The 13,595-nt window shown below is 41.3% G+C and overlaps 1 protein-coding gene across 1 annotated transcript in view; it reads left to right on the plus strand.

The window, feature by feature from the left end:
• Positions 1-4,042: 4,042 nt before the first annotated feature.
• Positions 4,043-13,595, plus strand: part of LOC148523938 (scavenger receptor cysteine-rich domain-containing protein DMBT1-like) — a 28,219-nt gene continuing 18,666 nt past the window's right edge. Inside the window, exons 1-4 of the mRNA XM_088472531.1 lie at positions 4,043-4,082; positions 4,477-4,615; positions 6,107-6,327; positions 7,221-7,396. Of these exons, the coding sequence (XP_088328657.1) occupies positions 4,043-4,082; positions 4,477-4,615; positions 6,107-6,327; positions 7,221-7,396 (576 nt within the window). The remainder of the gene's footprint in view (positions 4,083-4,476; positions 4,616-6,106; positions 6,328-7,220; positions 7,397-13,595) is intronic.

Raw genomic sequence — 13,595 nt, forward strand, 5'->3', positions numbered from 1 at the left:
ACAGGGGGGGAGGTTATGGTTAGGCACCAGAGCCGTAACTAAACTTTTTGGTGCCCTGTGCGAGAAAGAGCATTGGCACCTCCCTCATTTTTCAAAGGGACATAATGCACCCAAAAAAGGGCCATGGCTTCATTGGGAAGGGCCAGGGAATAGATAGGAGAGGCAAGAATGACAATAAATATATGGAATTGGACCGCAAATGAGTGAATTTACAGGTTGAAATGAGGACCACTGGGAAGGTACAGGGTACTGTAGAGATGTAACTATAGGTAAAAAATGATGGGTCTCAAGTGTGAGTGATCATATGTTGATTATATCACAGTCAATGGCGTGAAAACAAAAGGGGGGGCTCTAGTGACACAATCTGATATACTATATTATAGTATTGGTTAACAGAGATATAGAAAAGTTGGGGCTAAAGATTCTCCAACCAGGCTCTGCGTTTCACCTCGTGGGCTTGATCACGGGGGATTCAACTATTTAACCAGTTGATTATCATATCTCTCCTAATTTGGGTTTATATTGTTTGACACCAGATGGTGTATGAATTTACGCTGACATAAACATTATTTGGGATCATAGCATGCTTTTTGATTCTTATGTGACAAAGGATTATCTATAAATGGACTGGCAATGAGACCTTTTTTTCTATTCATTATTTACTACCAAGTGAGAGAGAATATCTCATTTGTACATGTAACTCTAGTGGGTATGAACATCATACTTAATTTTGAGATATTCCCTATTGATGTGTCTCTTTAATCTACATTGTTTATTATGATTGTAATAATTAAAAACATTTTTTTGATGTGCACTAGTGACGTTCACACCCAATCTTTGTAACAGATTGGAGTGTTTATTTCTATTTAATTTTCTAAGCGGCTCTCATGCCAACCTGATAATTCTCTCATTTGTTGTCCAATTCCTGCGGGTATGACAACCAACAGTAGATATTGGGGTTGATGACGGGAACCTCTTCTTGACTGTTTTTCTCTGGACTACTACACCAGCAGATCTCTCACTCCTTCTCCTCTGCTAGTGTGTATGAGACCGAGAGCCTGGTTGTAGAATTTTTAGCCCCAACTTTTCTATACCTCTGTTAACCAATACTATAATATTCTAATAGTATATCAGATTGCGTCACTAGAGCCCCCCCTTTTGTTTTCACGCCATTGACTGTTATATATTCACCATATGATCACTCAGATTTGAGACCCATCATTTTCTACCTATAGTTACATCTCGACAGTACCCTGTACCTTCCCAGTGGTCCTTATTTAACCATAAATTCACTCATTTGCGGTCCAATACCATGGGCATGACAGCAAACAGCAGTAATTTGGTTTGAAGACTATGACCACTGTTGACTATTTATCTTAGGGGTAACAATGCTAGCAGATATCTCACTCCTTTTCTTCCACTTTTTTAAGTGTGAAAGGAGCAGCAGAGCCTAGTATTGAATCTGATACCCCTAAAACTTTCTATTTTTCTGTCACTACCTTAACTGGGAATTATCAGAATACACTGTTACTTTACTATCTTTTGGAATACAATCCTTTAACATCAATTGACCTGGTGTTTTTTATTTTATAAGTACATGTTTCATGTTGTATTGTCCAATATATGTTTTTTCCATATTTCGCCTACTATATCTGGGTTATCTTTAAACGAGATTTGTTCACTCATTCCTTTTCACATCTTTTGTCAGATCTCTTGGATATCTGTGTAAGCCTTTTTATATTTTTATAGGTATTAATAAAAGTTATGTTTTCACTGATACCAATTGAGCTATTAGAGTGCAGCCTAACAGAGTTCTCAGGTTGAAGTTCTTTATGAACCTATACCCCTTGTTTTTCGTAATCCTAGATTTTACTCTAGGTAGCACCACCTCCCTGTTATACTAATGGTACTACAATACCAAAATCTTTATCAGAAGTGGCTATAGCATTTTCATATAATTTGCTTAGAAAGCTCCATCTAAGATCAGTGTGGTGAATTTGCCCTCTTCCTCTTCCCCTTTCATTTATGACAAGCAATAGACTTTACCTAATCCAAATAGTATAACATTTTTAATAGCTTACCTCATCCTGACCCTCCAACTCTTTTTTGAGGTCCTCCTCCTCCTCGACCCTTGGCCCCAGCGAGCACCGCGACCGTGTCTTTGGGTCTTGGTCAAGAACAAACAGGAGCAAGTCATAATACCACAGCTTGGGCTTCTGGACTTCATCAGCACCTGCACTCGAACGTTATGCATCTTTGTACTTATAGTGCGCCTTTAAGAACACTGTTCTGAAGTTCACAATTTTTGCCTTTACCCAGTTGACTTCAGCATCTTTTTCTCAGCCTCGGCTGTAGATTACATGCTTATAAAGTGCCTGAATCTTTTTGTCTCTGTTTGAGAAGTCCTTGCTGGATAACTTCCACAGGCGCTCATTGGCCTGGTACAATTCGATGAATCCCTTCCAAAATCGGCATGCATTGGATCCTGACATCTGCAAAATAATATAAAAAATAATAATTAATAGATATTTGCAGACAGTAGTGCCCCTGTGCTCCCATTAGATCCCCTTTGCTCTGCTCCCATATGTGCCCCTTTTCATCCCTTTATTGTCCCTTCAGCTCCCCTTTAGTGCCCCTTCAGTTCCCCTTGTATGCCCCTTCATATCCCCCGGTAAAAGCCCCTGTAGTGCCCTCCTGGTAGAGCCCCTTTAGAGCCCCTGTAGTGCCCACTTTAGAGCCCCTGTAGTGCCACCATAGTGCCCCCTTTAGAGCACCTTTTGCACCCCCTTTATAGCCCCTGCAGTGCCCCCTTTAGAGCCCCCATAGTGCCCTCTTTAGAGCCCACTTATTGCCCTCTTTAGAGCCCCTGTAGTGTCCCCTTTAAGCCCATGTAGTGTCCCCTTTAGAGCCCCTGCAATGCCCCCTTAAGAGCCCCCATAGTGCCCCTTTAGAGCCACTGCAGTGCCCCCTTTAGAGCCCCCATAGTGCCCCCTTTAGAACTTCTGTAGTGCCCCCTTTAGAGACCCCATAATGCCCCATTTAGAGCCCATGTAGTGCCCCCTTTAGTACCACCATAGTGCCCCCATAGTGCCTACTTTAGAGCAACTGCAGTGCCCCCATAGTGCCTACTTTAGAGCAACTGCAGTACCCCCTTTAGAGCCCCCATAGTGCCCGCCATTAAAACCCCCATAGTGCTCTCTTTAAAGCCCCTGTAGTGCCCACTTTAGAGCCCCTCTAGTGCCCCTGCAGTGCCCCCTTTATATCCCATGCAGTGCCCCCATAGTGCCCACATAGTACCCCCTTTAGAGCCCCTGCAGTGCCCCCATAGTGCCTACTTTATAGCACCTGCAGTGCCCCCTTTAGAGCCCCCAAAGTGCCCCATAGTGCCCCCATTAGAGCCCCTGCAGTGCCCCCCTTTAGAGCTCCCATAGTGCCCCCATAGTACCCCCTTTAGAACCCCTGCAGTTCCCCCTTTAGAGCCCCCATAGTACAACCTTTAGAACCCCTACAGTTCCCCCTTTAGAGCCCCTGCAGTGCCCCCATTAGAGCCCCTGCAGTGCCCCCTGGTAGATCCCATTTTCTCGCTACATACACCTAAAAAATTAAATAAAATTTTAAAAAAACCACGCACCTCCTTTGACTGTCGCACTAGCTACCCCACCAACCGCACTATAAACAAGCCCGCCACCCCCGCTATAAACTACCTCGCAAACCCCCCCACTATAAACAACCCTTGCTACCCCCCTAAAAACAAGCCCATTGCCCCCCCACAATAAACAACCCCCCGCTACACCACCGCCACTGCACTACAATCCATCTAACCAATCCCCCCATAGATGCACTGAACTTACCTTATTATTTTGCAAAGCTATGTTGTCCCCCGGCGCTCTGTAGCTGCTGCTTCTCTCCAGGGAACAGTGGAGGGAATTCGGAGCATCCCGGGTGTGGCTTGAATAAATTATCATTCGTCGTTCATCGTTTACTGCTTATAAACTGCCAGATATTTCTAATATTTGGCAGCGAAAAGCGATAATTGACCAACATGTTGGAGAGACGAAAGATTAAATTTATCGGCCAAGGGAGTGCGCATGTGTCATCGTTCAGGGTCTATCCATAGCAGATAAATTGAATGACTGAACTCGTTCAGTCGTACAATTTATCAGCTAATGGATCGGCCCCTTTATAGTTTGAAATATTGTTAATCTGAAATAAATTTGCTGGGACATAATTAAAACTGTTTTCCATCAATTATGTTTAATGAGGGGAAAAAATATGGAAATCTAATGAAGTCTCTAATGATATCCCATGTATTGAAATGGAAGAATAAATAAAACAGGCATACATCTATTTTTCTAAGTGTCCTATATAATCCTGCTCTATTTCACCCTAAACTAAATATTTTCTTTGCTAAATTACTTTAAAATGTAATATCTTCTAGTTTGCTCTATGGAAATAAAAAGCTTTAACTTCTTGCAGTTAACTGTGGTGGGATCCTGGCTAATCCTTGGGGAGTCATTGAGAGCCCAGCTTACCCTTATTCTCGCCACCCTGCAGATTGTGTTTGGCATATTCAAACCCCAAATAGTATCATCCAGATATACTTTAATGACTTTGCGTAAGTAATAAATGAAATTTATTTTTTCCAATTTCATAATGTGGAAATAACAATTGTTTAAGTAATCCTTCAAACGTAATCGGCTTGTCTTCTGTGTACTGGGAGTGAACATTACTGGCCTGCAGGGAGAAGCAGGACTCTTTAAAAGGGAAAATAAACCAAATTAAAAGGTTATACAGTATGCAAATGTGTCCTCATTAACCTAACCTCAAATTGTGTTAAAATAGCCCTATTTTCAATACCATGAAAAGTGCGACTAAACTGCACCATACATCCATGCGATCAGTATTTTTATTGAATTGCATCTATTTTGCTCTCCTAACTCAATAAAGTATGCGTACTCTCTACAACACTAGTGGACTACTAGAACAGTGTAATGGCAAAGCTGGATATTCTGCAATCAACAATATGCTGCACATAGAGACATAGTGACCATTAACCAACTGCATTTTCCATCTCTAATTCTGTCTAAAATAACTTTGTTGACCATTATATAGTGTGCTGGAGGTGCTTAGTTGAGTACTGTACAGGAAAATGCACTCTCAAATGCTGTACCCTTTTGTCCATTATAAACATTGTTGGTAAGCTTGTTAACATTTTCCATATACACCACGGTGACTCCAGAACAGCAACACTGTATCAATCTCAAGAGTCTGGTTTAATAGTGGATAACAAACAGATCATTACAGACTCTTGAGATTGATACAGTGTTGCTGTTCTGGAATCAACGTGGTGTTGTGGAAACACAATTACAAACAGAGAAATGGTCTATAATGTGTTACATCATAATATAACACCGTAGTAAGGGGATTCATTTGGTTGATATATTAGATTTGTAAGCACACATGATTATAACTGGATCCTCTCAAATGAGACGTACACACGTGGGTTAAACTAATTGCTGATACTCTCTATTAAGCAGCCAATAATTTGAGAACATATCAAACTGTCATTGAATTTAGGAGCATTATAAATTTAATAGGTACACAAAGGGACACTATCAAGTGTATATGTGACAAATATATAGGACTGAGCACAATTATTTTAATATGTTCTGTTATATGTAATATTGTATGTTTTGTATTTTGCTGTGTTTGTTCACCCAAGGGTGTATTTTAATAATTATAATAAAGGTTATATTTTATTTTTTATTATAAGTAATAGTGCACTCATATAGGGATTCTTCCCTTATCTCCTTTTTTGAAATAATGTATAATGTCCCTGAGTAGCACCCCTTACCTGATCATTAATTTATAATAGCAATAGGAATTTAAGGGTTATTTGCGAATTTGTGATGTTTTGAATATCAGTCCTTGGTGCAACCTTTCTTCTATTCCCCCCTTACCCTTATTTGTGTATTTTAGTATTTGTAGTTTATGGCAACTTTCCTAAACAGATCATATAAATGATTGGCTACATTGTCTCTCTGTACAAGCTTGATTAACTTATATATAATCTTCTTGTGTTCTTATTTGTCACATATCCCAACAGGCTTGAAAACTCCAATTATTGTTCATCTGGATCTGTGTCAGTGTATGATGGGACCCCCTCTGGTTCTCCATTACTAGGAAAGTTTTGTGGAACCGGGAGGCACAATTTTACCTCCTCGTCTAACAGTCTAAGTGTGGTCTACACCAGCAGAGGAAGTAACAGCAACTTTGTCCGCGGTTTCCAAGCCAACTATGTCTCTATTGCCCAAAATAATCAGAGTGGTAAGTATACACTGTGATGTAAAAACTCCAATTTCTAATAAGCTGCTGTTATAAACTATTATTACAATGCTGGTAATTGTCAGGTGAGAACCATTATTTATTTAGCCATAGTAGGGACCCATAATGCAAATTTACCAGAGTACTGGAAAACCAGGTGGCACTTTTCCATTTTTCTGGTAACCCAAAAGAGGCAGCTAAAAATAGAATGAATCACATATTTTACAATTTAAACCAAGTACGTAGTTTGCGTTCTTGTAATGTGAAAGTAATATATATATATATATATATATATATATATATATATATATTGTCCAAACGGCAACACTTGAAAAACAAAGAGACTCAGTCGTTCTTTGTCCGTTTGGACAATATATTTGGGTCACACGATTCACCCCGTGTGAAACCTGGGAAGGCATCGGTATTTGTACTATATTTTGAACATTTCAAGCCTATCTATGAGCTTCTGCAAATATTATATATATATATGATATTCCATAATATATTCAGGTGGCACTCAGAATAGAAATATAAGAAGTAAAACACTGAGCCTTCGCTCTTTGACGAGCGGAGGCTCAGTGTTTTAATTCTTATATTTTTATTCCGAGTGCCTGAACATATTTTGGAATACTGAGAGAATGCCATGAGTGTGCAAAGCTGTCATCCAAGCAAAAAGGGGCTACTTTGAGGAATCTAAAATATAAAACATATTCTGATTTGTTTAACACTTTTATTTGTTTCCAACATAATTCTATGTGTGTTCTTTCATAGTTGATGTCTTCAGTATTAATCTACTATGTTGAAAATAAATATATATATATATATATATATTTTTTTTATAGCTGTGCATCTTATATTAACAATTTCCATTTATTTTTCATTTATCCTTTTTACAGTAACCCTCTTATGTTCATCTTCCTCTATGGAGGTTCGGATATCAATGTGGTATTTACAGTCTTTGGGATATTCAGCAAATGACATTTTTCTGAATGATCCACAATGTCGTCCTCAATTTTATGGCAATTTGCTGATATTTTACATCTCATATGATCAATGCGGGACAGTCAGACAGGTGAGATGAGTGTTTCTGACAAAAGAAGTTTGATTTTTATCCTTGTACTGCCAATTAAAAAATTACACATTGAAAAAAAGTTCACTATTAAAATGCATTTGCAACTATTTCATGCTTCTGAAAGTTAAAAAAAACCTTGTAGAATGATAATAACTAACTTGCCCTATGTGGTGTTGGAAATTATGTGTGTGCAGGTCTTGAAGTCTGCATTTCATGTCCTTATGCAATCTACAAAACATGTGCCTAAGACGGCATCTGTATGCTGCTCTAGGCATCCTAATAGCACTAGCGCACGGAGGGGGGGGTTTGCTAAGTACCCAGAAACCCCCCCTGACCAACCAATATTTTTTTTTATTCAGAGATGGAGACAACCTTATCTCCATCTCTGCACCATCCCCGGACCACCGACGATCGGCTGCGCGGCGCAGCGCGGCCAGGCCCCTGCCAGTTCAGATGTCTGCGCTTCCGCGTCAGGTGGCTTTCATACCACCTGACATGGAAGCGCTGCCAGCTGAATCGGCAGTGGACGGGCTGTGCGCCATGCTCACAGCCCTCTCAGAGGGAGCTAGACAGAGGGAAGCATTGCCGGAGCCGGGCTCCACCTTCCGGCTCAAGGAAGGAGGTGGGCACAGGAGCGGGGATTCAGATAAGTGGGTTTTTTTTGTTGTTTGTGTATTTTTCGTTATATATGTAAGGGGCACTGCTGGGGGGAGGCACTACTGGAGGGCACTATATTGGGGGCACTTCAAGGGGGGACCACTAGTGGAGGCACTGGCACTACTGGGGGCACTGGCACTGCTGGGGGGAGGCACTACTGGGGGCACTATCTAATGGGCACTACTGGTGGCACTAAATAAGGGGCACTGCATAGGGGGGACCACTACTGGGGGCTCTGGCACTACCTGGGCACTATATAAGGGGTACTACTGGGGGCATTATATAAGTCACACTACATAGGGAGGACTACTACTGGGGGCACTATATAAGGGGCACTGCATAGGGAGGGGACTACTACTGGTAGCAGTATATAAGGGGCACTGCATAGGGAGGGGACTACTACTGGGGGCACTATATATGGGGCACAACATAGGGAGGACTACTGCTGGGGGCAGTATATAAGGGGCACTGCATGGGGGGGACTGCATAGGGAGGACTACTACTGGGGGCCTCTTTCGCACGCACCTACTTATATATATGTGTGTGTAGACATATATAACGGAAACCCCTCCCTGAGAATCCTGCGTTTGCCCCTGAATAGCTTACATGGTTGGGTGCTTTACACCTGGGTGCCTGGCCCCATAACCTGCTGGAAATTATGTGTGTGCAGGTGTTGATACAGGTTGAGTCACCCATATCCAAATATTCCAAAATACGGAATATTCCCAAATACGGAATTGTTTTAGCATGACTGAGATAATGAAACCTTTGATTTTTGATGGTTCAATGTACACAAACTTTGTCTAAGGCACAAATTATTAAATATATTGTATAAAATTACCTTCAGGCTGTGTGTATAAGGTGTATATTAAAAATAAATTAATTTCATTTCTGTACACAAACTTTGCTTGAGCCACAAAATTATTGAAAATATTGTATAAAATTACCTGCAGGCTGTGTGTATAAGGTGTATATAATACATAAATGCATTCTGTGTGTATATTTGGGTCCCATTCCCAAGATATTTCATTATGATATGCAATTATTCCAAAATACGGCATATTCCATTATCCAAAATACCCCTGGTCCCAAGCATTTTGGATATGGGAGACTCAACCTGTACTGCAGACTTATATAGGTACACACCAGTGGATCACTGAAAACAAAATTAGAGTTATGGTAGACTTACCTAGATAACTCCTTTTCTTCGAGGTCCATAGGGTCCACAAGAATACCATGGCGATATTATGGTTAGAAGACCAGGCACCAAACAGTTAAAGCTTTGGCTCCCAGAATGCCCTGGGTCCTCCTCAATATATAACCCACCCCTATCCATAGGACTTCAGTTTAGTAAGCAAGCCTAAAGGCAGAAGAAGGAAAGAGGAGAAGGAAGAACAATCATACACCAGAAACACTATTACAAAAGATGAGGGAATCTGTGACCGAAAGAAAATAATCCAATGAAGCCAGGTGCGTCAGCGTGGGTGCCCTGTGGACCATATGGACCTCGAAGAAAAGGGATTTATCCAGGTAAGTCTACCATAACTCTAATTTTCTTCTTCAGGGTCAATAGGGATCCACAGAGATACCATGGGGATGTACTAAAGAAGTTTCCCTAGGGTGGGGGATGCTCCTGAGCAGACAGGAGAACTCATCGCCCAAAGGAAGCATTCTGAAAGGCAAAAGTATCATAGGCATAGAACCTAAGAAAAGTGTGGACAGAAGACCATGTGGAAGCCTTGCATAATTGTTCAGCAGAGGCACCATGACTGAATGTCCATGATGGCGCTACAGACCGAGTAAAATGCATTGTCACCGTGCTTGGGACAGGAACATCAGTCTCTGTATACTCCTGGGAGATAATCACTCATAGCCATCTTGTCAGTGTCTGGCCATCCTCATTTGTGAAAACCATATAATAAAAAAAGAGAATTTGATTTCTTAACAGAATTCGTATGCTCCACATAAATACGAAGAGCACGAACTACATCCAGGGAGGCTTCACCTACAAAATGGTCTGGAGCCTGAAAGCTGGAACCACAATTTCTTAATTTACATGAAAAAGGGACACTACCTTAGGAAGGTAACCCTCCCATGTACGAAGAACAGCTTTATCCTGGTGAAAAATCAAAAAATGGAGAGGGAGAAGAGAGGCTAAATATGAGACTCTGCAAGCAGAAGAGATAGCAAGAAGAAAAATTGTCTTTGCTGTCAACCACTCTAAATCTACAGAGTCTAAAAGGTTCAAAAGGGGATGCTTGTAACCCCTTAAGAACAAATGACAAATCCCACGTTGCTACCAGTGGAACAAAAGGAGGCTGAACTCGCAGAACTCCTTGGAAAAAAATTCTAACATCTGGTAATGAAGCAATATTCTTCTGGAACCAGACTGACAGTGCAGAACCCCGGCCTCTTAAAGTAGCCAGGCAGAGACTATTGTCTAATCCTGCCTGCATAAAAAAACTGAATCCTGGAATTTCTGAATACCCTAGAATCATATTCCCTATGGGAACACCATTGATCAAAGGTATGCTAAACTCTGTAATAGATGGTGCAGAAAACAGACTTCCTTGCCCAAAGCATCATCTGAATAACCAAACTGGAAAATCCTTTTGCTTTTAGGATGAAAATTTCAATAGCCACGCCATCAAAGCATGATGGGGCAAGTCTGGATGTCAACAGGGACCCTGCAATTAGCAGATCCTGCCACAGAGGAAGATGATACGGACTGTCTACTGACAGATTCTGTATGTCAGTAAACCAATGACATCTGGGCCAAGCTGTAGCCACCAGTATTACTTTTCTGCCTTCCTGCTTGAATTTCCTGAGAACTATTGGAAGCAGGGAAATTGGAGGAAAGAGATGCATCAGTTTGAAGCCCCATCCCAGTGCATCCACGATTGCCACTAATAGGTCTTTATACCTGGACCCACACATACGGACCTTGTGGTTGTGGCATGATGCCATGAAATCTATCTCTGATATATGCTATTTGTTTACCAGGAGCTGAACCACTCGCGAATAGAGAGACCACTCTCCCGCGTGTATGTCCTAGCAACTTAGAAAGTCTGCATAACCTCTTGTGACTCCCTGATGATTGAGGTAGGCCACTATAGTCACATTGTCGGAATGGATCTGGACTGGCCTGCCCTGGAGCAGGTCCTGTGCCCTGATAACTGCTCTGTATACTGGTCGCAGTTCCAGAATGTGTATTGGCAAATGACCTGTCACTGCCCTCCATACACTAAGTCTGGCATCCGTGGTGAGATCCAATTTGGAATCCAGAACGGTAGCCCTTTGTTTAGATGATCCTTTCTCAACCACCACAGAAGGGAGTGAAGAACCTCTGGAGTGAGAGGGATCCTCTGAGCCCTTATAAGATGATGCTGTCCATTCCACCTGGAGAGAATCAATCTTTGTAGAGATCTGAATGGAACTGGGCATATTCCATCATGTTGAAGGCAGATACCATGGACACCAAGACCTGCATTGCTGAGTGAATGGGTACCCTTTGATTGTGTAGCCATTGTAGCAATGAAAACCTGTCCAATGGTAGAAAGATCGTTTGCCAAAGAATCAAGTAGCACCCCCAGATGTACCATATTGTTGGAAAAAGAGAAGACTATTTCCAATTGATTATCCATCTGTACTCCTATAGGACAGGCAGTGGTCAGCTAGAGATGATGTTGTAAAAACCTCCGTAAACTGTTAATATCAGGAGGCTGTCCAAGTATGGGAGCATTCTGACTCCTCCAGACCAAAAGGCATGGTAATGTTGCTGATGAACAGCAAAAAACTCAGAACATGGTGAATAGTGCAATAGTTACATGCATATATGATACTGTATGTTCATGGATCCATGAAATCCCCAGGTTCCATTGCCATCATAATTGACTGTAGGGTCCTCCATACAGAACTTGGGAACATGTATGAACCTGTAGAGAGATTTCAGATTCAGAATAGAGGGATACCCATTTAGCTTGTAATAACTCCTTCCTTGTTAGTTAAAGGAACCAGGATTATTACCCCTGAACTTAGCAGAGCATAAATGGTTTTGATAGGATCTGATGGGAGAGTTGTGCAAACAACTTTCTTGGGTGTAACCCTCTAGGAAACCATCCCGTAAAAATCCCCAGTAGGAAGGGTGTTTGTAAAAAGTTAATAATCTTTTTTGGAATCTGGAACAGTGTAGCTGGAGTGTTCCATGCTTCCCCTATAAGCTCAGTGAGTTGTTCAGACTGAGGGAATCTAGCCTAAAATCACCTTCTGGTGTCTGAACACCAGGTTTATTAGGCTTCAGGAGCTGGTACTTCATTCTCTATAATGAGGATTGAATTAACCGCCCCTGTTAGAGAGTAACATCCATTGATGACCGATGCTCCTCCTCCGAGATAGGCCCAGAGGGAGACACTTGTGTATCCTCTGCCCCCTTAATTGATATATCAGAATCTGAACCAGGATGAACTGAAAAAATGGTGCAGTCCATCTATATATCTAGACAGCTGATGCCTTATTCGCCTGTCACATGTGCAGATAAGTAGATGCTAAAAAACAGATTCTGAACTGAGTGAACATAACCCTCCATCCAGGAAGGATGTATGGGAACAGGAAACATAGGCTGTAACCCTGTGGGTAATCAAAAAATGTGAGACAGTGTGGAGGCTGATCCCTGAACAGGTGCTGGCGAGGTGGACTGTTGTGCTGTATAACAATCAAACCACAGTCCATCTTATATGAAATCCTGGGAGGCACTGTGCATCCTCTGCAACTGCACAGGATTTACATTACATGAAACCAGCACAGAGACAACAGGTCTCCTTTTTACCTTTGTCCTGAGACATGAGAATTACTTCCAAGAAACCTACACCAGTGTAGGGTTAATAATACAATGTGACCCCTTTCACAGATAAAATTAAATTGAAGTATTCTCTAACCCCTATATATCAGGTAGTAGGGGGTTAGTAACACAACAGAAAACAAAAAACTTTTCTTTCCAGCAGAGTTAGCATATAATATATTTGAAAAAGGGCATTAAAATCAACTACCCAAAACACATAAGCTTGGTAGGATCTATATGCATATAAATATTCTGCCTCCTCTACTTACAAGTCAGCATCGTATCAACTTATACAAACACCAAAGTTGGTAGGATTACAGTAATATATACCTTGGTCCTAGGAGAAAGGTATACTCAGAGAGAGATCAAAACACTCCATAGCAAACATTTCCATGATCAATTTCAGCTGAGCATCTCCAATTAATTAGAGGGGGATGGGCAGCTCAGTCTTCACAAGTAAATGTGAAGTACAATTTAACCCCTACACATCCTTGTAGTTGAGGGTCAAATGGAGCAATAGAAGTGATCATCATAACTGTCTGAATTCCTTTTTCCTTGTATGCTTAGCATATATATACGTATATATAAAGGTAACAATGCAATATCACCAATACCTTTATGTCCTGTGAGGACACCTATGCCGTACATGATTTTCATGAGCATAGTCAGTCTGCAGCTAGCAAACAGTCACATACCATGCATATA

This window comes from Taudactylus pleione, unplaced genomic scaffold (genome assembly GCF_031769625.1).
Source record: "Taudactylus pleione unplaced genomic scaffold, aTauple2 ptg000125l, whole genome shotgun sequence".
Taxonomy (NCBI): Eukaryota; Metazoa; Chordata; class Amphibia; order Anura; family Myobatrachidae; genus Taudactylus; species Taudactylus pleione.